Source organism: Oncorhynchus gorbuscha, linkage group LG03, assembly GCF_021184085.1.
Source record: "Oncorhynchus gorbuscha isolate QuinsamMale2020 ecotype Even-year linkage group LG03, OgorEven_v1.0, whole genome shotgun sequence".
In the NCBI taxonomy this organism is placed as follows: Eukaryota; Metazoa; Chordata; class Actinopteri; order Salmoniformes; family Salmonidae; genus Oncorhynchus; species Oncorhynchus gorbuscha.
The window spans coordinates 93,877,612-93,900,394 of NC_060175.1; the positions used below are offsets into that span (position 1 = coordinate 93,877,612).

Here is a 22,783-nt window from a genome sequence, read left to right on the forward strand (position 1 = left end):
TTCTTAATAAGAATAGCTCCATTTTAGACCAGCAGCTGTTGCATAGCATTTGGATATGTTGAAATACTGGCTTTGTAATGTGTTGATGGTAACTCTTCCCCTGTATCCCTTGTCTCTCCATTCTCTCCCCTACAAGAGTCCCGTCAGTTCCTGCTCTATGCCCGTCAGACAGAGATCAGGGGAGTGGACATAGACAACCCCTACTATAACTACATCATCTCCTTCACGGTGCCAGACATAGACAACGTGACTGTGGTGGACTATGACGCTCTGGAGGACCGGATCTACTGGTCAGATGTTCGAACCCAGACCATCAAGAGAGCCTTCATCAACGGGACCGGAGTGGAGACTGTGGTGTCTGCTGGTAGGAAGACCACTTTATCTTGGGATCAGATTCGGGTCCTTTTCTTTCAAGGCAAGCTCAATGAAGAGCAGATGAAGTCTTCGAAAGAAAACAAATACTGCTTTGGAATCCACTGGGCAAATTTTTAGATCAAGGAATTTGTTTATTTAATGTAGTTAGTGGTTTAGTTCAAATTGCCTGTTTGTGTGCTTGTTTTTTCAGACCTGCCCAACGCCCATGGTCTGGCAGTAGACTGGGTGTCTAGGAACCTGTTCTGGACCAGCTATGATGTCAATAAGAAACAGATCAACGTGGCCAGACTGGACGGATCCTTTAAGAACGCTGTCATCCAGGGCCTTGATAAACCCCACTGTCTGGTCCTGCACCCTATACTGGGGTTAGTGGGATACACACGCACACACACACACGCATGCACGCACAATAGAGGAGTAGGAATGGAATTTGGAATAACATAATGACAGCAAAAGAAAGTTGATGTTGTCACTGTGATTTCAGTCACGTGACAGTCAAGCTAAGATTAATGTAGGGTAACATGTCATGTGTGTGTCCTTCTCCAGAAAGCTGTACTGGACCGATGGGGACAACATCAGTGTGGCCAACATGGATGGCAGCAACCATACGACACTCTTCACCAATCAGAGGAGCCCTATAGGTGAGTGTCATGTAAAACAATGCTGAGAGCATGAAATAAAGTGAGAGCCAGAGAAACAGTTGACCATGTTCAGTAGTGGTGTGTCTGTCCTTTCTGTCCTCTCCAGGCCTGTCTGTAGACTACGACAGACTGTGTGAGAGTGAAAGAGAGAGAGAGTTGACCATGTTCAGTAGTGGTGTGTCTGTCCTTTCTGTCCCCACCAGGCCTGTCTGTAGACTACGACAGACTGTGTGAGAGTGAAAGAGAGAGAGAGTTGACCATGTTCAGTAGTGGTGTGTCTGTCCTTTCTGTCCTCTCCAGGCCTGTCTGTAGACTACGACAGACTGTGTGAGAGTGAAAGAGAGAGAGAGTTGACCATGTTCAGTAGTGGTGTGTCTGTCCTTTCTGTCCCCACCAGGCCTGTCTGTAGACTACGACAGACTGTGTGAGAGTGAAAGAGAGAGAGAGTTGACCATGTTCAGTAGTGGTGTGTCTGTCCTTTCTGTCCCCACCAGGCCTGTCTGTAGACTACGACAGACTGTGTGAGAGTGAAAGAGAGAGAGAGTTGACCATGTTCAGTAGTGGTGTGTCTGTCCTTTCTGTCCTCTCCAGGCCTGTCTGTAGACTACGACAGACTGTGTGAGAGTGAAAGAGAGAGAGAGTTGACCATGTTCAGTAGTGGTGTGTCTGTCCTTTCTGTCCCCACCAGGCCTGTCTGTAGACTACGACAGACTGTGTGAGAGTGAAAGAGAGAGAGAGTTGACCATGTTCGGTAGTGGTGTGTCTGTCCTTTCTGTCCCCACCAGGCCTGTCTGTAGACTACGACAGACTGTGTGAGAGTGAAAGAGAGAGAGAGTTGACCATGTTCAGTAGTGGTGTGTCTGTCCTTTCTGTCCCCACCAGGCCTGTCTGTAGACTACGACAGACTGTGTGAGAGTGAAAGAGAGAGAGAGTTGACCATGTTCAGTAGTGGTGTGTCTGTCCTTTCTGTCCTCTCCAGGCCTGTCTGTAGACTACGACAGACTGTGTGAGAGTGAAAGAGAGAGAGAGTTGACCATGTTCAGTAGTGGTGTGTCTGTCCTTTCTGTCCCCACCAGGCCTGTCTGTAGACTACGACAGACTGTGTGAGAGTGAAAGAGAGAGAGAGTTGACCATGTTCAGTAGTGGTGTGTCTGTCCTTTCTGTCCTCTCCAGGCCTGTCTGTAGACTACGACAGACTGTGTGAGAGTGAAAGAGAGAGAGAGTTGACCATGTTCAGTAGTGGTGTGTCTGTCCTTTCTGTCCCCACCAGGCCTGTCTGTAGACTACGACAGACTGTGTGAGAGTGAAAGAGAGAGAGAGTTGACCATGTTCAGTAGTGGTGTGTCTGTCCTTTCTGTCCCCACCAGGCCTGTCTGTAGACTACGACAGACTGTGTGAGAGTGAAAGAGAGAGAGAGTTGACCATGTTCAGTAGTGGTGTGTCTGTCCTTTCTGTCCCCACCAGGCCTGTCTGTAGACTACTGACAGACTGTGTGAGAGTGAAAGAGAGAGAGAGTTGACCATGTTCAGTAGTGGTGTGTCTGTCCTTTCTGTCCTCACCAGGCCTGTCTGTAGACTACGACAGACTGTGTGAGAGTGAAAGAGAGAGAGAGTTGACCATGTTCAGTAGTGGTGTGTCTGTCCTTTCTGTCCTCACCAGGCCTGTCTGTAGACTACGACAGACTGTGTGAGAGTGAAAGAGAGAGAGAGTTGACCATGTTCAGTAGTGGTGTGTCTGTCCTTTCTGTCCCCACCAGGCCTGTCTGTAGACTACGACAGACTGTGTGAGAGTGAAAGAGAGAGAGAGTTGACCATGTTCAGTAGTGGTGTGTCTGTCCTTTCTGTCCCCACCAGGCCTGTCTGTAGACTACGACAGACTGTGTGAGAGTGAAAGAGAGAGAGAGTTGACCATGTTCAGTAGTGGTGTGTCTGTCCTTTCTGTCCCCACCAGGCCTGTCTGTAGACTACGACAGACTGTGTGAGAGTGAAAGAGAGAGAGAGTTGACCATGTTCAGTAGTGGTGTGTCTGTCCTTTCTGTCCTCTCCAGGCCTGTCTGTAGACTACGACAGACTGTGTGAGAGTGAAAGAGAGAGAGAGTTGACCATGTTCAGTAGTGGTGTGTCTGTCCTTTCTGTCCCCACCAGGCCTGTCTGTAGACTACGACAGACTGTGTGAGAGTGAAAGAGAGAGAGAGTTGACCATGTTCAGTAGTGGTGTGTCTGTCCTTTCTGTCCTCACCAGGCCTGTCTGTAGACTACGACAGACTGTGTGAGAGTGAAAGAGAGAGAGAGTTGACCATGTTCAGTAGTGGTGTGTCTGTCCTTTCTGTCCCCACCAGGCCTGTCTGTAGACTACGACAGACTGTGTGAGAGTGAAAGAGAGAGAGAGTTGACCATGTTCAGTAGTGGTGTGTCTGTCCTTTCTGTCCCCACCAGGCCTGTCTGTAGACTACGACAGACTGTGTGAGAGTGAAAGAGAGAGAGAGTTGACCATGTTCAGTAGTGGTGTGTCTGTCCTTTCTGTCCCCACCAGGCCTGTCTGTAGACTACGACAGACTGTGTGAGAGTGAAAGAGAGAGAGAGTTGACCATGTTCAGTAGTGGTGTGTCTGTCCTTTCTGTCCCCACCAGGCCTGTCTGTAGACTACGACAGACTGTGTGAGAGTGAAAGAGAGAGAGAGTTGACCATGTTCAGGTAGTGGTGTGTCTGTCCTTTCTGTCCCCACCAGGCCTGTCTGTAGACTACGACAGACTGTGTGAGAGTGAAAGAGAGAGAGAGTTGACCATGTTCAGTAGTGGTGTGTCTGTCCTTTCTGTCCCCACCAGGCCTGTCTGTAGACTACGACAGACTGTGTGAGAGTGAAAGAGAGAGAGTTGACCATGTTCAGTAGTGGTGTGTCTGTCCTTTCTGTCCTCTCCAGGCCTGTCTGTAGACTACGACAGACTGTGTGAGAGTGAAAGAGAGAGAGAGTTGACCATGTTCAGTAGTGGTGTGTCTGTCCTTTCTGTCCCCACCAGGCCTGTCTGTAGACTACGACAGACTGTGTGAGAGTGAAAGAGAGAGAGAGTTGACCATGTTCAGTAGTGGTGTGTCTGTCCTTTCTGTCCCCACCAGGCCTGTCTGTAGACTACGACAGACTGTGTGAGAGTGAAAGAGAGAGAGAGTTGACCATGTTCAGTAGTGGTGTGTCTGTCCTTTCTGTCCCCACCAGGCCTGTCTGTAGACTACGACAGACTGTGTGAGAGTGAAAGAGAGAGAGAGTTGACCATGTTCAGTAGTGGTGTGTCTGTCCTTTCTGTCCCCACCAGGCCTGTCTGTAGACTACGACAGACTGTGTGAGAGTGAAAGAGAGAGAGAGTTGACCATGTTCAGTAGTGGTGTGTCTGTCCTTTCTGTCCTGTCTGTAGACTACGACAGACTGTGTGAGAGTGAAAGAGAGAGAGAGTTGACCATGTTCAGTAGTGGTGTGTCTGTCCTTTCTGTCCCCACCAGGCCTGTCTGTAGACTACGACAGACTGTGTGAGAGTGAAAGAGAGAGAGAGTTGACCATGTTCAGTAGTGGTGTGTCTGTCCTTTCTGTCCCCACCAGGCCTGTCTGTAGACTGACTGTGTGAGAGTGAAAGAAGAGAGAGAGTTGACCATGTTCAGTAGTGGTGTGTCTGTCCTTTCTGTCCCCACCAGGCCTGTCTGTAGACTACGACAGACTGTGTGAGAGTGAAAGAGAGAGAGAGTTGACCATGTTCAGTAGTGGTGTGTCTGTCCTTTCTGTCCCCACCAGGCCTGTCTGTAGACTACGACAGACTGTGTGAGAGTGAAAGAGAGAGAGAGTTGACCATGTTCAGTAGTGGTGTGTCTGTCCTTTCTGTCCCCACCAGGCCTGTCTGTAGACTACGACAGACTGTGTGAGAGTGAAAGAGAGAGAGAGTTGACCATGTTCAGTAGTGGTGTGTCTGTCCTTTCTGTCCCCACCAGGCCTGTCTGTAGACTACGACAGACTGTGTGAGAGTGAAAGAGAGAGAGAGTTGACCATGTTCAGTAGTGGTGTGTCTGTCCTTTCTGTCCCCACCAGGCCTGTCTGTAGACTACGACAGACTGTGTGAGAGTGAAAGAGAGAGAGAGTTGACCATGTTCAGTAGTGGTGTGTCTGTCCTTTCTGTCCCCACCAGGCCTGTCTGTAGACTACGACAGACTGTGTGAGAGTGAAAGAGAGAGAGAGTTGACCATGTTCAGTAGTGGTGTGTCTGTCCTTTCTGTCCCCACCAGGCCTGTCTGTAGACCATGTTCAGTAGTGGTGTGTCTGTCCTTTCTGTCCCCACCAGGCAGACTGTGTGAGAGTGAAAGAGAGAGAGAGTTGACCATGTTCAGTAGTGGTGTGTCTGTCCTTTCTGTCCCCACCAGGCCTGTCTGTAGACTACGACAGACTGTGTGAGAGTGAAAGAGAGAGAGAGTTGACCATGTTCAGTAGTGGTGTGTCTGTCCTTTCTGTCCCCACCAGGCCTGTCTGTAGACTACGACAGACTGTGTGAGAGTGAAAGAGAGAGAGAGTTGACCATGTTCAGTAGTGGTGTGTCTGTCCTTTCTGTCCCCACCAGGCCTGTCTGTAGACTACGACAGACTGTGTGAGAGTGAAAGAGAGAGAGAGTTGACCATGTTCAGTAGTGGTGTGTCTGTCCTTTCTGTCCCCACCAGGCCTGTCTGTAGACTACGACAGACTGTGTGAGAGTGAAAGAGAGAGAGAGTTGACCATGTTCAGTAGTGGTGTGTCTGTCCTTTCTGTCCCCACCAGGCCTGTCTGTAGACTACGACAGACTGTGTGAGAGTGAAAGAGAGAGAGAGTTGACCATGTTCAGTAGTGGTGTGTCTGTCCTTTCTGTCCCCACCAGGCCTGTCTGTAGACTACGACAGACTGTGTGAGAGTGAAAGAGAGAGAGAGTTGACCATGTTCAGTAGTGGTGTGTCTGTCCTTTCTGTCCCCACCAGGCCTGTCTGTAGACTACACAGACTGTGTGAGAGTGAAAGAGAGATAGAGTTGACCATGTTCAGTAGTGGTGTGTCTGTCCTTTCTGTCCCCACCAGGCCTGTCTGTAGACTACGACAGACTGTGTGAGAGTGAAAGAGAGAGAGAGTTGACCATGTTCAGTAGTGGTGTGTCTGTCCTTTCTGTCCCCACCAGGCCTGTCTGTAGACTACGACAGACTGTGTGAGAGTGAAAGAGAGAGAGAGTTGACCATGTTCGGTAGTGGTGTGTCTGTCCTTTCTGTCCCCACCAGGCCTGTCTGTAGACTACGACAGACTGTGTGAGAGTGAAAGAGAGAGAGAGTTGACCATGTTCAGTAGTGGTGTGTCTGTCCTTTCTGTCCCCACAAGGTCTGTCTGTAGACTACGACAGACTGTGTGAGAGTGAAAGAGAGAGAGAGTTGACCATGTTCAGTAGTGGTGTGTCTGTCCTTTCTGTCCCCACCAGGCCTGTCTGTAGACTACGACAGACTGTGTGAGAGTGAAAGAGAGAGAGAGTTGACCATGTTCAGTAGTGGTGTGTCTGTCCTTTCTGTCCCCACCAGGCCTGTCTGTAGACTACGACAGACTGTGTGAAAGAGAGAGAGAGTTGACCATGTTCAGTAGTGGTGTGTCTGTCCTTTCTGTCCCCACCAGGCCTGTCTGTAGACTACGACAGACTGTATGAGAGAGATTCTGACTGTGATCGTGTTGTGCTAACTGTAACCTTTCTGTCCCCACCAGGCCTGTCTGTAGACTACGACAGACTGTATGAGAGAGATTCTGACTGTGATCGTGTTGTGCTAACTGTAACCTTTCTGTCCCCACCAGGCCTGTCTGTAGACTACGACAGACTGTATGAGAGAGATTCTGACTGTGATCGTGTTGTGCTAACTGTAACCTTTCTGTCCCCACCAGGCCTGTCTGTAGACTACGACAGACTGTATGAGAGAGATTCTGACTGTGATCGTGTTGTGCTAACTGTAACCTTTCTGTCCCCACCAGGCCTGTCTGTAGACTACGACAGACTGTATGAGAGAGATTCTGACTGTGATTGTGTTGTCCTAACTGTTACCTTTCTGTCCTCACCAGGCCTGTCTGTAGACTACGACAGTGAGCAGCTGTACTGGGTCAGCTCAGAGAACGGCACCATCAGTCGCTGTAAGTTGGACGGCTCAGGCCTGGAGGTCCTGGACGGGGTCAAACCGGGCAAGCTGACCAAGGCCTCTGCTCTGGCCATCATGGGTAAGGGAGAAACAGACTGTTGTGTTCTGCTTTAAATACCTGTCTGTTGTGACTTTGAGAGATAGTGTGTGTTCAGTTCAATTTGAAAAAGCTTTATTGTCCATTGATTACAAGAGAGAGAGAATTTTCTTGAAGCTTGAGCTTGAGGCTGGTTGACACAAAACACCAGAACACCAATTCTTAATAAACTGAATGTCCATTTTGTGTGTGTGTGTGTGTGTGTGTGTGTGTGTGTGTGTGTGTGTGTGTGTGTGTGTGTGTGTGTGTGTGTGTGTGTGTGTGTGTGTGTGTGTGTGTGTGTGTGTGTGTGTGTGTGTGTGTGTGTGTGTGTGTGTGTGTGTGTGTGTGTAGGAGACAAGCTGTGGTGGGCCGACCAGGGGACAGACCAGATAGGGACCTGTGATAAGAGTGACGGGGGGAACTGGAAGGTGCTACGTAACAACACTTCTCCCATGACGCACATGAAGATCTACAACGAGAGCATGCAGACTGATACAGGTAGGATATCACTGACCATGTCACACTGAGCATGCAGACTGATACAGGTAGGATATCACTGACCATGTCACACTGAGCATGCAGACTGATACAGGTAGGATATCACTGACCATGTCACACTGAGCATGCAGACTGATACAGGTAGAATATCACTGACCATGTCACACTGAGCATGCAGACTGATACAGGTAGGATATCACTGACCATGTCACACTGAGCATGCAGACTGATACAGGTAGGATATCACTGACCATGTCACACTGAGCATGCAGACTGATACAGGTAGGATATCACTGACCATGTCACACTGAGCATGCAGACTGATACAGGTAGGATATCACTGACCATGTCACACTGAGCATGCAGACTGATACAGGTAGGATATCACTGACCATGTCACACTGAGCATGCAGACTGATACAGGTAGGATATCACTGACCATGTCACACTGAGCATGCAGACTGATACAGGTAGGATATCACTGACCATGTCACACTGAGCATGCAGGCTAGTACAGGTAGGATATCACTGACCATGTCACACTGAGCATGCAGACTGATACAGGTAGGATATCACTGACCATGTCACACTGAGCATGCAGACTGATACAGGTAGGATATCACTGACCATGTCACACTGAGCATGCAGACTGATACAGGTAGGATATCACTGACCATGTCACACTGAGCATGCAGACTGATACAGGTAGGATATCACTGACCATGTCACACTGAGCATGCAGACTGATACAGGTAGGATATCACTGACCATGTCACACTGAGCATGCAGGCTAGTACAGGTAGGATATCACTGACCATGTCACACTGAGCATGCAGACTGATACAGGTAGGATATCACTGACCATGTCACACTGAGCATGCAGACTGATACAGGTAGGATATCACTGACCATGTCACACTGAGCATGCAGACTGATACAGGTAGGATATCACTGACCATGTCACACTGAACATGCAGACTAGTACAGGTAGGATATCACTAACCGTGTCACACTGAGCATGCAGACTGGTACAGGTAGGATATCACTGACCATGTCACACTGAGCATGCAGACTGATACAGGTAGGATATCACTGACCATGTCACACTGAACATGCAGACTGGTACAGGTAGGATATCACTGACCGTGTCACACTGAGCATGCAGACTGATACAGGTAGGATATCACTGACCGTGTCACACTGAGCATGCAGACTGATACAGGTAGGATATCACTGACCGTGTCACACTGAGCATGCATACTGATACAGGTAGGATATCACTGACCGTGTCACACTGAGCATGCAGACTGATACAGGTAGGATATCACTGATCGTGTCACACTGAGCATGCAGACTGATACAGGTAGGATATCACTGACCATGTCACACTGAGCATGCAGCCTGATACAGGTAGGATATCACTGACCATGTCACACTGAGCATGCAGCCTGATACAGGTAGGATATCACTGACCATGTCACACTGAGCATGCAGACTGATACAGGTAGGATATCACTGACCATGTCACACTGAGCATGCAGACTGATACAGGTAGGATATCACTGACCATGTCACACTGAGCATGCAGACTGATACAGGTAGGATATCACTGACCATGTCACACTGAGCATGCAGACTGATACAGGTAGGATATCACTGACCATGTCACACTGAGCATGCAGACTGATACAGGTAGGATATCACTGACCAGACTGTCACACTGAGCATGCAGACTGATACAGGTAGGATATCACTGACCATGTCACACTGAGCATGCAGACTGATACAGGTAGGATATCACTGACCATGTCACACTGAGCATGCAGACTGATACAGGTAGGATATCACTGACCATGTCACACTGAGCATGCAGACTGATACAGGTAGGATATCACTGACCATGTCACACTGAGCATGCAGCCTGATACAGGTAGGATATCACTGACCATGTCACACTGAGCATGCAGCCTGATACAGGTAGGATATCACTGACCATGTCACACTGAGCATGCAGACTGATACAGGTAGGATATCACTGACCATGTCACACTGAGCATGCAGACTGATACAGGTAGGATATCACTGACCATGTCACACTGAGCATGCAGACTGATACAGGTAGGATATCACTGACCATGTCACACTGAGCATGCAGACTGATACAGGTAGGATATCACTGACCATGTCACACTGAGCATGCAGACTGATACAGGTAGGATATCACTGACCATGTCACACTGAGCATGCAGACTGATACAGGTAGGATATCACTGACCATGTCACACTGAGCATGCAGACTGATACAGGTAGGATATCACTGACCATGTCACACTTACCAACTTAACAGGTACAACTCAGATGAGTTAATGAATGAATGACACTATGCAACTGAATGAATAAGACATGTTTTTCTTTTTGACTGAGAGGTTTTGAAAAGTCCTGTTTTGTTATTATTGTTTTGCTGTTCTGAACTGTCTTTTATTCCCTGTTGTCCCAGGCATCAACCTGTGTAGCAATAAGAATGGAGACTGTTCCCAGCTGTGCCTGCCCACCTCCCCGAGCACCAGAGCCTGTATGTGTACCGCAGGCTACAGCCTCCAGAGTGGGCAGCAGTCCTGCGAGGGTAACAGACCAACACATGTTAAATACTTTATTCAAATCCACAAATCACATTACATTGCAAAATGATTCAAAATATTTCAAAGGTGACAGGTGCATGGCCATTCATACTGTATTTCCTATATTTCGCTACACTGTTCTACACACACCCCAGGATATACTGTATACTCTAACAGTAGTGTTATTAACTGTTATGTGTTCTCTCTCCAGGCATGGGCTCCTTCCTGCTCTACTCAGTGCATGAGGGCATTAGGGGAATCCCCCTTGACCCATCTGATCAATCCGATGCCCTGGTGCCCGTGTCTGGCACCTCTCTGGCTGTGGGCATCGACTTCCACGCTGGTGAGTGTACTGCTACGGACCCACCAACAACAATACAAGGGTTTGGTTTGAGGAGTCACACCAACCGTGCTGTGAAGTGTACCTGAACTGTTATTACACTGTGCCTGCCTGAGTGATTGTTGTCTCCAGTTACTTACCGTCATCACTGTGCTGCCATGTAGACAATGACACTATCTACTGGGTGGACATGGGCCTGAGCACCATCAGCAGAGCTAAGAGAGACCAGACCTGGAGAGAAGACGTGGTGACCAATGGCATCGGCAGGGTGGAGGGCATCACTGTGGACTGGATAGCAGGTCAGGGAACAACTACAGGCGCACACACACACACATAGATACACACATACATGGACAGTACAGAAGCACGCACGCACACACACACATGGATACACACATGCATAGACCATACACAATATTGCACGCACACATGCACACACACACTGACCCCGACCCCTCCTGTCCCTCTCCTGTCAGGTAACATCTACTGGACAGACCAGGGCTTTGATGTGATCGAGGTGGCCAGACTCAATGGTTCATTCCGCTATGTGGTCATCTCCCATGGTCTGGACAAGCCCCGTGCCATCACCGTCCACCCAGAAAGAGGGTGAGTGGCTAGGGACTGGGGCTTGGCTACTGGGACTGGGGCTTGGACTGGGACTGGGGTTAGGGACTGGTACTGGGGCTTGTCTAATGGGACTAGGGCTGAGACTGGAGCTTGGCTACCAGGGTTTGGCTACAAGGTCTAGGACTGGGGCTTGGCTAATGGGAGAGGGGCTTGGCTGCTGGGGCTAGGGCTTGGACTGAGGCTTGGCAACTGGTGCTTGGCTATTGGGGCTGGGGCTGGGGCTTGGCAACTGGGGCTTGGCTATTGGGGCTGGGGCTTTGTTATTGGAGCTGGCACTGAGGCTTGGCTACTGGAACTGGGGCTTGCCAACTGGGACTGAGGCTTGGCTGTTGGGGCTGGGGGCTGGGACTGGGGATTGTCTACTGTGGCTTGGCTACAGGGGCTGTTCTTGGTAATTTGGGTTTGGACTGGGGCTTGGCTACTGGGACTGAGGCTTTGCTTTTGGGGCTGGGGGCTTGGACTGAGGCTTGTCTACTGGGACTAGGGCTGGCACTGGAGCTTGGCTACTAGGGCTGGGACTGGGACTTGGCTACTGGGACTGAGGCTTGGCTTTTGGGGCTGGGGGCTTGGACTGGGGCTTGTCTACTGGGACTAGGGCTGGCACTGGAGCTTTGCTACTAGGGCTGGGACTGGGGCTTGGCTACTGGGACTGGGGCTTGGCTCCTGGGGCTAGGGCTTGGCCACTGGGACTGAGACTTGGCTATTGGGGCTGGGACTGGGGCTTGTCTACTAGGGCTTGGCTACTAGGGCTGGGACTGGGGCTTGGCTATTGGGACTGGGGCTTGGCTACTGGGGCTGGGGCTTGGATACTGGGGCTGGGGTTTGGTTATTGGGGCTGGGACTGGGACTTGGTTACTTTGACTGGGGCTTGGCTACTGGGGCTGGGTCTTGGCTGCTGGGGCTGGCCCTTGTCTGTATGTGTATAGTGTAGTGTGTATAGTGTGTATGGGTCTTGGCTGCTGGGGCTGGCCCTTGTCTGTATGTGTATAGTGTAGTGTGTATAGTGTGTATGTGTCATAACATGGTTACCTACAGTATGGGGTATTATTCGTCCAGCAACCAGCAATATTTGCACATTGATTAATAATTACAAGCAGTAGCTAGTTATGATGGTACATTGTAAGTAAGTGTTTATTGTGATATTTAATCTATATAGAGCAAAAATAACCTAGATTACTTTCTTTCAACCTCGTGTGTGTGTGTGTGTGTGTGTGTGTGTGTGTGTGTGTGTGTGTGTGTGTGTGTGTGTGTGTGTGTGTGTGTGTGTGTGTGTGTGTGTGTGTGTGTGTGTGTGTGTGTGTGTGTGTGTGTGTGTGTGTGTGTGTGTGTGTGTGTGTGTGTGTGTGTGTGTGTAGGTATCTATTCTGGACAGAGTGGGGTCAGGTCCCCCGTATAGAGCGGGCCCGCCTCGACGGCTCTCAGAGAGTGGTCCTGGTCAATGACAGCATCATGTGGCCCAATGGAATCTCCATCGACTACAAGGTACAGTACACACACACACACACACACACACACACACACACACACACACACACACACACACAAAAAAATGTATTTATTGAGGTTTCATTTTATTAGCAAAATCCACATTTCAGATTATTTAGAAATCCTTCTTTCGGATTCACATGTATCCAGAATGTTTCTCCTCTTTACAACCTTGTTGTTTCGAAAAAACAGAATATGTTTCTGCTTGATATTGTTGTTCTTATTGTTTGTGTGTAGGAGCAGCAGTTGTACTGGTGTGATGCGCGGACTGATAGGATAGAGCGTATCAATCTGGAGAATGGAGAAAACAGAGAGCTGGTGCTGGCCAATAACAACATGGACATGTTCGCTGTGTCCGTCTTCGAGGGCTTCATCTACTGGAGTGACAGGTGAGCTACCTGCTGTCCTACCCCTGTCATCTCCTCCGTGTTTAACCCTTAATATCCCCTGCTGCACTGCGGTAGTATGTTTGACTAACTTGACTGAAGACCTTGGCTCCTATGTGGAGCATTGACCATTGACGAACAGTAAGGACTACAGTATGCAATGGGATTACATTTCCCTCAAAGCCTATTTAAATTGACTGACAGTCTTGTATGAGAGATTGTTGCCTTCATCCAGTATCCCCTTTGCACAAGTTTAATTTACTACAAATGTTGTTGTTTTTCCTCCAAGCCTGTTTAAAGTGGCTGATAGTGTTTTGTATGTTGTATTGGACCAGGACTCACGCCAACGGTTCCATCAAGAGAGGAAACAAAGACAACGCTACAGAATATGTGTATCTGAGGACCGGCATCGGTGTACAGCTGAAAGACATCAAGGTCTTCAACAGAGACCGGCAACAAGGTAAGAACACTTAACCCCTGAATTGAAATGGATTGAATTGAAATGGAATTCTCTCTAACCCTGGTGGCTCTGTTTAGTTGTATGAGACTGATGTGTCTATGAGACTGATGTATCTATGAGACTGATGTGTCAAATCAGTGTGTGTCTATGAGACTGATGTGTCTAATCAGTGTGTGTCTATGAGAATGATGTGTGTGACCAGTGTGTGTGGTCTCCCTCAGGCACCAACGTCTGTAAAAACAACAATGGCGGCTGCGAACAGCTCTGCCTTTACCGCGGCAACGGGGAGCGAACCTGCGCCTGCGCACACGGCATGCTGGCCGAGGACAGCCACAGTTGCCGCGACTATGACGGCTACCTGCTGTACTCGGAGCGGACCATTCTGAAGAGTATCCACCTATCAGACGAGACCAACCTGAACGCCCCCATCAAGCCCTTTGAGGATCCGGAACACATGAAAAACGTCATTGCCCTGACCTTTGACTACCGCGGAGGAGGGGGGAGGGGAGCCAACCGGATCTTCTTCAGTGACATACACTTTGGAAACATCCAGCAGATCAACGATGACGGATCAGAACTGCAGAAGGTTGTAGAGAGTGAGTACTAATGTTTAGTCTGTTATGTTAAAAGAATGAGCTGGCGCACACCCAGAGAAATGATTTTGAGTAGAAGTGTTGACTAACGGTGAATAAACTGTTAGCTATACAAATACATAAAGAGTGTCCAAGCTCTATCTATATATAAAAAGAGAGTCCACGCTCTATCTATATACATATAGAGAGTCCACGCTCTATCTATATACATATAGAGAGTCCACGCTCTATCTATATACATATAGAGAGTCCACGCTCTATCTATATACATATAGAGAGTCCACGCTCTATCTATATACATATAGAGAGTCCACGCTCTATCTATATACATATAGAGAGTCCACGCTCTATCTATATACATATAGAGAGTCCACGCTCTATCTATATACATATAGAGAGTCCACGCTCTATCTATATACATATAGAGAGTCCACGCTCTATCTATATACATATAGAGAGTCCACGCTCTATCTATACATAGAGAGTCCACACTCTATCTATACATAAAAAGAGAGTCCACGCTCTATCTATACATAAAAAGAGAGTCCACGCTCTATCTATACATAAAAAGAGAGTCCACGCTCTATCTATATACATATAGAGAGTCCACGCTCTATCTATATACATATAGAGAGTCCACGCTCTATCTATATACATATAGAGAGTCCACGCTCTATCTATATACATATAGAGAGTCCACGCTCTATCTATATACATATAGAGAGTCCACGCTCTATCTATATACATATAGAGAGTCCACGCTCTATCTATATACATATAGAGAGTCCACGCTCTATCTATATACATATAGAGAGTCCACGCTCTATCTATATACATATAGAGAGTCCACGCTCTATCTATATACATATAGAGAGTCCACGCTCTATCTATACATAGAGAGTCCACACTCTATCTATACATAAAAAGAGAGTCCACGCTCTATCTATACATAAAGAGAGTCCACGCTCTATCTATACATAAAAAGAGAGTCCACGCTCTATACATAAAAAGAGAGTCCACGCTCTATCTATATACATAAAGAGAGTCCACGCTCTATCTATACATAAAAAGAGAGTCCACGCTCTATCTATATACATAAAGAGAGTCCACGCTCTATCTATACATAAAAAGAGAGTCCACGCTCTATCTATACATAAAAAGAGAGTCCACGATCTATCTATACATAAAAAGAGAGTCCACGCTCTATCTATATACATAAAGAGAGTCCACGCTCTATCTATACATAAAAAGAGAGTCCACGCTCTATATACATAAAGAGAGTCCACGCTCTATCTATATACATAAAGAGAGTCCACACTCTATCTATATACATAAAAAGAGAGTCCACGCTCTATCTATACATAAAAAGAGAGTCCACGCTCTATCTATATACATAAAGACAGTCCACGCTCTATCTATATACTTAAAGAGAGTCCACGCTCTATCTATACATAAAAAGAGAGTCCACGCTCTATATACATAAAGAGAGTCCACGCTCTATCTATACATAAAAAGAGAGTCCACGCTCTATCTATACATAAAAAGAGAGTCCACGATCTATCTATACATAAAAAGAGAGTCCACGCTCTATCTATATACATAAAGAGAGTCCACGCTCTATCTATACATAAAAAGAGAGTCCACGCTCTATATACATAAAGAGAGTCCACACTCTATCTATATACATAAAGAGAGTCCACACTCTATCTATATACATAAAAAGAGAGTCCACACTCTATCTATACATAAAAAGAGAGTCCACGCTCTATCTATATACATAAAGACAGTCCACGCTCTATCTATATACATAAAGAGAGTCCACGCTCTATCTATACATAAAAAGAGAGTCCACGCTCTATCTATATACATAAAGAGAGTCCACGCTCTATCTATATACTTAAAGAGAGTCCACGCTCTATCTATATACTTAAAGAGAGTCCACACTCTATCTATACATAAAAAGAGAGTCCACGCTCTATATACATAAAGAGAGTCCACGCTCTGTCTATACATAAAAAGAGAGCCCACGCTCTATCTATACATAAAAAGAGAGTCCACGCTCTATCTATATACATAAAGAGAGTCCACGCTCTATCTATATACATAAAAAGAGAGTCCACGCTCTATCTATACATAAAAAGAGAGTCCACGCTCTATATACATAAAGAGAGTCCACGCTCTATCTATACATAAAAAGAGTCCACGCTCTATCTATACATAAAGAGAGTCCACGCTCTATCTATACATAAAAAGAGAGTCCACGCTCTATCTATACATAAAAAGAGAGTCCACGCTCTATCTATACATAAAAAGAGAGTCCACGCTCTATCTATATACATAAAGAGAGTCCACGAACTATCAATATATAAAGTCCCAGTCATTTATTGGGTAAAATACCAACGTTTCTGTGAGTTTATATATACAGTGTGTGACTCTCTTTTTAATATGTATATCGTCCACAAGTGACAAAACATTCTTGCTAATACTTTCTACAATTGAGCAAGCCCATAACCTTGTAAGCCAGATCACACACTCGTACAGCTCTGATCAGTCTGTGATGTGATGAAGAGGAAAAAGCTAATGGCCTGAGCTGAGCTGATTGTGTTTATTGAAATGAAATGATGTTGAATAGGTTGTAAGACAGATCTTCTTCAAACCAAGCATGTGTTTCTAGGATCCATATAATGTTTATCGATTGTCCATAGAGGGTCTGTTAATCTTCATTAAATATCCATAGAGTGTCCATAGAGGGTCCATAGTTAGTAACCCTTAGAATCCGGGTAGGGTTAGTGGTGAAGTATCTAGCTCCACAGTGTTGAAATGCTGCACCATGTCCCTGCCCCCCACCACACCTGTACACCCCCCTGCAACCCTCCCTAGCTCCATCAGATCCCTGCTGAACTTATTGGACATGAACACATAGAGGACGGGGTTAACCAACGTTGCAGAGGACGCCTTTAGGTAGATAAAGATGGCCACCGAGTGGTAGCCGGACGTACTGTGGGGTCACATCAGTACAGCTATTTTCAGGTCTCTCCAGAGATGTTCGATTGGGTTCAAGTCCAGGCTCTGGCTATGCCTCTCAAGGACATTCAGAGATTTGTCCCGGAGCCACTCCTGCGTTGTCTTGGCTGTGTGCTTAGGGTCATTGTCCTGTTGGAAGGTGAACCTTCGCCCCAGTCTGAGGTCCTGAGTGCTCTGGAGCAGGAATCTCTCTGTACATTGCTCTGTTCATCTTTCCCTCAATCCTGACTAGTCTCGAAGTCCCTGCCTCTGAAAAACATTCTCACAGCATGATGCTGCCACCACCATGTTTCACTGTAGGGATGGTGCCAGGGTTCCTCCAGACGTGAAGCTTGGCATTCAGGCCAAAGAGTTCAATCTTGGTTTCATCAGACCAGAGAATGTTGTTTCTCATGGTCTGAAAGTCCTTTCGGTGCCTTTTGGCAAACTCCAAGCGGGCTGTTGTGGCTTTTACTGAGAAGTGGCTTCCGTCTTGCCACTCTACCATAAAGGCCTGATTGGTGAAGTGCTGCAGAGATAGTTCTCTCACCTCCACAGAGGACCTCTGGAGCTCCATCATAGTGACCATCGGGATCTTTGTCACCTCCCTGACCAAGGCCCTTCTCCCCAAATTGCTCAGTTTGGCCGAGCGGTCAACTTCTTCCATTCAAGAATAATTGAGGCCACTGGATTGTTAGGGACCTTCAATGCTACAGAAATGTTTTGGTACTCTTCCCCAGATCTGTACCTCGACACAATCCTGTCTCGGAGCTCTACAGACAATTCCTTAGTTTGGTTTTTGCTCGACATGTACTGTCAACTGTGGGACCTTATATAGACAGGTGTGTGCCTTTCCAAAACATGTCCAATCAATTGAATTTACCACATGTTGTAGAAACATCTCAAGGATGATCAATGGAAACAGGATGCACCGGAGCTCAATTTCGAGTCTCATAGCAAAAGGTCTGAAAACCTATGTAAATAAGATATTTCTGTTTTCATTTTTAATAAATGTGCAAACATTTAAAGAAAAATGTATTTGCTTTGTCATTATGGGGTATTGTGTGTAGAATGATGAGGAAAATTGTTTTATTATCCATTTAAGAATAAGTTTGTAACATAACAAAATGTGGAAAAAGTCAAGGGATGGATCATGGATATCCTGGCAACATGAAATAAGTGTTTTTAACGCTCGTCCTCTGGGTTCTTTCTTTTTAGTTTTAAATCGTTTTTAACTGTACGAAATCAATCAATCAATCGCCTCCTTCTCCGGCCAGCAAGGGTGGACATGACCAGGCAGTGACCCACCAGGCCCATCACCAGGATGAGGCCGTCCAGCATGGGCACCAAGACCTTCATTACCTCAGTCCCATCTGGCCCCCACCACTACTACTGTTACCCGAAGCCCCCACCACTATTCTTCATCATCAGCATTTCACCACAGTTCTTTGTTGCAAAGCAAATTTGTATTGTATTTTATTCTGTTCTGTCCTCCAGAGACACAAGGCGGTGTTGATTCTTCTGACTACTAAATGATCTATAATCCTGATGGTAATTATAATGGCAGACTGATAATAGGAGACATAGCAGTAACATTGTCTATGACACCCTGACTCTGCCTGTACACTCTCCTACTGTTAAACCTTATCACTCAGAACCACATTGACTCTTCAATAAGTCGACTGACAGGTTCACTGAAGCGTTCTCAATGACACACAGCAGTTAACGGAGCACATAAGATTTAGAATCTTAAACAATGCATCTGTATCTGGGCTGTCGTTTCTTGAAAAGAATGTAGTTAAAAATCTCTCTGTTCAGCTTTGATAGACAAAGGGACCATTTGTGTCCTTGACGAGAAGGCAGCATCAATTGATGGAGATTCCCTAAGCAGTTTGTACTTGAGCTATAAAATGTTTTGCTTATTTGTTAGTATGTACAGTCCCTTTTATCTGGGCCAGAACACCCAAGACTATGATCTCATAGGAGGGATGATTCAGAATCAGGGATGTAGTTCCAAAACTAGTTTTAATGATCCAAGATTACAATCACAAACACTTCTTCCTAGAGACTATGGCGTTGAGAGAGGAGTCCATCTCTGACATGGAAGTTGGCTGCCACAGTATTCCATATCAGTATTCCACCAAATTCTGGCCCTAAGCTTGTATTGTAAAATGTCAATCCAGTCTTGTCCTTGATGTTGTGTTGATTTGTTGAAACCAAGCAAAACTATAATACAAAATGATGGCCGTCGCTGTCGCTGGCAACCAACTCAGTTCTCATTAAAAGCAACCAATTCTACTTGATGTTAAGGGCCTGACAGCGGTGTCTGTAGTTTTATCGTCCATTATAGCCTATTCAGGTGTCACATCTGGCCCCAAATTCTGATTCCACAGATAGCTAGAGGAGAGGCTGAACAACCAGCTATGCTGAGAAAGAACGAGAGGACGAAAGAAGACAAGTAAAAAATGAGAACACAAGAAGAGAAAGAGGGCTTGTTTGTCTGTTGTCAATACTGTAGCAGCGCGGCTCTGTCAGATAGGTGATGTTGTCATTACTGTATCTGTCAGATAGGTGATGTTGTCAGTACTGTAGCAGCACGGCTCTGTCAGATAGGTAATGTTGTCAGTACTGTAGCAGCACGGCTCTGTCAGATAGGTAATGTTGTCAGTACTGTAGCAGCACGGCTCTGTCAGATAGGTAATGTTGTCAGTACTGTAGCAGCACGGCTCTGTCAGATAGGTAATGTTGTCAGTACTGTAGCAGCGCGGCTCTGTCAGATAGGTAATGTTGTCAGTACTGTAGCAGCACGGCTCTGTCAGATAGGTAATGTTGTCAGTACTGTAGCAGCACGGCTCTGTCAGATAGGTAATGTTGTCAGTACTGTAGCAGCACGGCTCTGTCAGATAGGTAATGTTGTCAGTACTGTAGCAGCACGGCTCTGTCAGATAGGTAATGTTGTCAGTACTGTAGCAGCATGGCTCTGTCAGATGGGTAATGTTGTCAGTACTGTAGCAGCATGGCTCTGTCAGATAGGTAATGTTGTCAGTACTGTAGCAGCACGGCTCTGTCAGATAGGTAATGTTGTCAGTACTGTAGCAAATCAAATTTATTTATATAGCCCTGTCAGATAGGTAATGTTGTCAGTAAAACCCCAAACAGCAAACAATGCAGGTGTAAAAGCAGCGGCTAGGAAAAACTCCCTGAAAGGCCAAAACCTCAGAAGGTAATGTTGTCAGTACTGGCTGTGCAGCACCAAGATGTTCTGTCAGATGAGGTAATGTTGTCAGAACTGTGGAGCAGCATGGCTCTGGACTCAGATAGGTAATCATGTCAGTACCTGGGGCAGCACGGCTCTGTCAGATAGGTAATGTTGTCAGTACTGGGGTAGCAGCACTTCTCTGTCAGATATAACAGGTAATGTTGTCAGTACTGAGCAGCATGGCTCTGTCAGATAGGTAATGTTGTCAGTACATGGCCAGGTGGAGCAGCATGGCTCTGTCAGATAGGTAATGTTGTCAGTACTGTCACAGCACAAGGCTCTGTCAGATAGGTAATGTTGTCAGTACTGTAGCAGCATGGCTCTGTCAGATAGGTAATGTTGTCAGTACTGACCCTAGCAGCACGGCTCTGTCAGATAGGTGATGTTGTCAGTACTGTAGCAGCACAGGCTCTGTCAGATAGGTAATGTTGTCAGTACTGCCCCCACACCACTAGCAAATCACAACCACTCTGTCAGATAGGTAATGTTGTCAGTACTGTAGCAGCACGGCTCTGTCAGATAGGTAATGTTGTCAGTACTGCAGCAGCAAGCCAGTGACTCTGTCAGATAGGTAATGTTGTCAGTACTGTAGCAGCACGACTCTGTCAGATCGGTAATGTTGTCAGTACTCCTGGGCAGACTACACTCAATCATATGACCCACTGGCTCTGTCAGATAGGTAATGTTGTCAGTACTTCCATAAAAATGGAGCACGGAAAGCCCTGCTCCAGCTGTCAGATAGGTAATGTTGTCAGTACTGTATCTGTCAGATTGGTGATGTAATTACGTTGGTAAACAGTTTGTAATATCAATAAGGCACTATATACCACACCCCCTTGTGCTTTATTGTTTAATTATTTGCTGGGTATTTCGAGCCCTGATGCTGATTGGCTGACAGCTGTGGTATATCACACCTTATACCACGGGTATGATACTAGTCTTTAGGTACTGGTTGTCTTTAGGGTTAGATATAGTAATACATACTAGTCTTTAGGTACTGGTTGTCTTTAGGGTTACATATAGTAATACATACTAGTCTTTAGGTACTGGTTGTTTTAGGGTTAGATATAGTAATACATACTAGTCTTTAGGTACTGGTTGTCTTTAGGGTTAGATATAGTAATACATACTAGTCTTTAGGGTTAGATATAGTACTACACACTAGTCTTTATGGTTAGATATAGTAATACAGACTAGTCTTTAGGGTTAGATATAGTAATACATACTAGTCTTTAGGGTTAGATATAGTAATACATACTAGTCTTTAGGGTTAGATATAGTAATACATACTAGTCTTTAGGGTTAGATATAGTAATACACACTAGTCTTTAGGGTTAGATATAGTAATACACACTAGTCTTTAGGGTTAGATATAGTAATACACACTAGTCTTTAGGGTTAGATATAGTAATACACACTAGTCTTTAGGTACTGGTTGTCTTTAGGGTTAGATATAGTACTACACACTAGTCTTTAGGGTTAGATATAGTAATACACACTAGTCTTTAGGTACTGGTTGTCTTTAGGGTTAGATATAGTAATACATACTAGTCTTTAGGGTTAGATATAGTAATACACACTAGTCTTTAGGGTTAGATATAGTAATACATACTAGTCTTTAGGGTTAGATATAGTAATACACACTAGTCTTTAGGGTTAGATATAGTAATACACACTAGTCTTTAGGGTTAGATATAGTAATACATACTAGTCTTTAGGGTTAGATATAGTAATACATACTAGTCTTTAGGGTTAGATATAGTAATACACACTAGTCTTTATGGTTAGATATAGTAATACACACTAGTCTTTAGGTACTGGTTGTCTTTAGGGTTAGATATAGTAATACATACTAGTCTTTAGGGTTAGATATAGTAATACACACTAGTCTTTAGGTACTGGTTGTCTTTAGGGTTAGATATAGTAATACACACTAGTCTTTAGGTACTGGTTGTCTTTAGGGTTAGATATAGTAATACACACTAGTCTTTAGGGTTAGATATAGTAATACACACTAGTCTTTAGGGTTAGATATAGTAATACACACTAGTCTTTAGGGTTAGATATAGTAATACATACTAGTCTTTAGGGTTAGATATAGTAATACACACTAGTCTTTAGGGTTAGATATATTAATACAGACTAGTCTTTAGGGTTAGATATAGTAATACATAGTAGTCTTTAGGGTTAGATATAGTAATACATACTAGTCTTTAGGGTTAGATATATTAATACAGACTAGTCTTTAGGGTTAGATAT

General features: G+C 45.8%; 1 protein-coding gene across 1 annotated transcript in view; it reads left to right on the forward strand.

Annotated features, from left to right (window-relative positions):
- The window catches only part of LOC124032265 (low-density lipoprotein receptor-related protein 1-like), a 265,328-nt gene that overhangs the window by 173,293 nt on the left and 69,252 nt on the right, over nucleotides 1–22,783 (forward strand). The window contains exons 30-42 of the mRNA XM_046344528.1: nucleotides 137–364; nucleotides 566–740; nucleotides 922–1,016; nucleotides 7,103–7,255; nucleotides 7,607–7,753; nucleotides 10,251–10,376; nucleotides 10,583–10,714; nucleotides 10,876–11,010; nucleotides 11,188–11,317; nucleotides 12,694–12,820; nucleotides 13,061–13,212; nucleotides 13,545–13,669; nucleotides 13,891–14,265. Coding sequence (XP_046200484.1) covers nucleotides 137–364; nucleotides 566–740; nucleotides 922–1,016; nucleotides 7,103–7,255; nucleotides 7,607–7,753; nucleotides 10,251–10,376; nucleotides 10,583–10,714; nucleotides 10,876–11,010; nucleotides 11,188–11,317; nucleotides 12,694–12,820; nucleotides 13,061–13,212; nucleotides 13,545–13,669; nucleotides 13,891–14,265 — 2,100 coding nt within the window. The remainder of the gene's footprint in view (nucleotides 1–136; nucleotides 365–565; nucleotides 741–921; nucleotides 1,017–7,102; nucleotides 7,256–7,606; nucleotides 7,754–10,250; nucleotides 10,377–10,582; nucleotides 10,715–10,875; nucleotides 11,011–11,187; nucleotides 11,318–12,693; nucleotides 12,821–13,060; nucleotides 13,213–13,544; nucleotides 13,670–13,890; nucleotides 14,266–22,783) is intronic.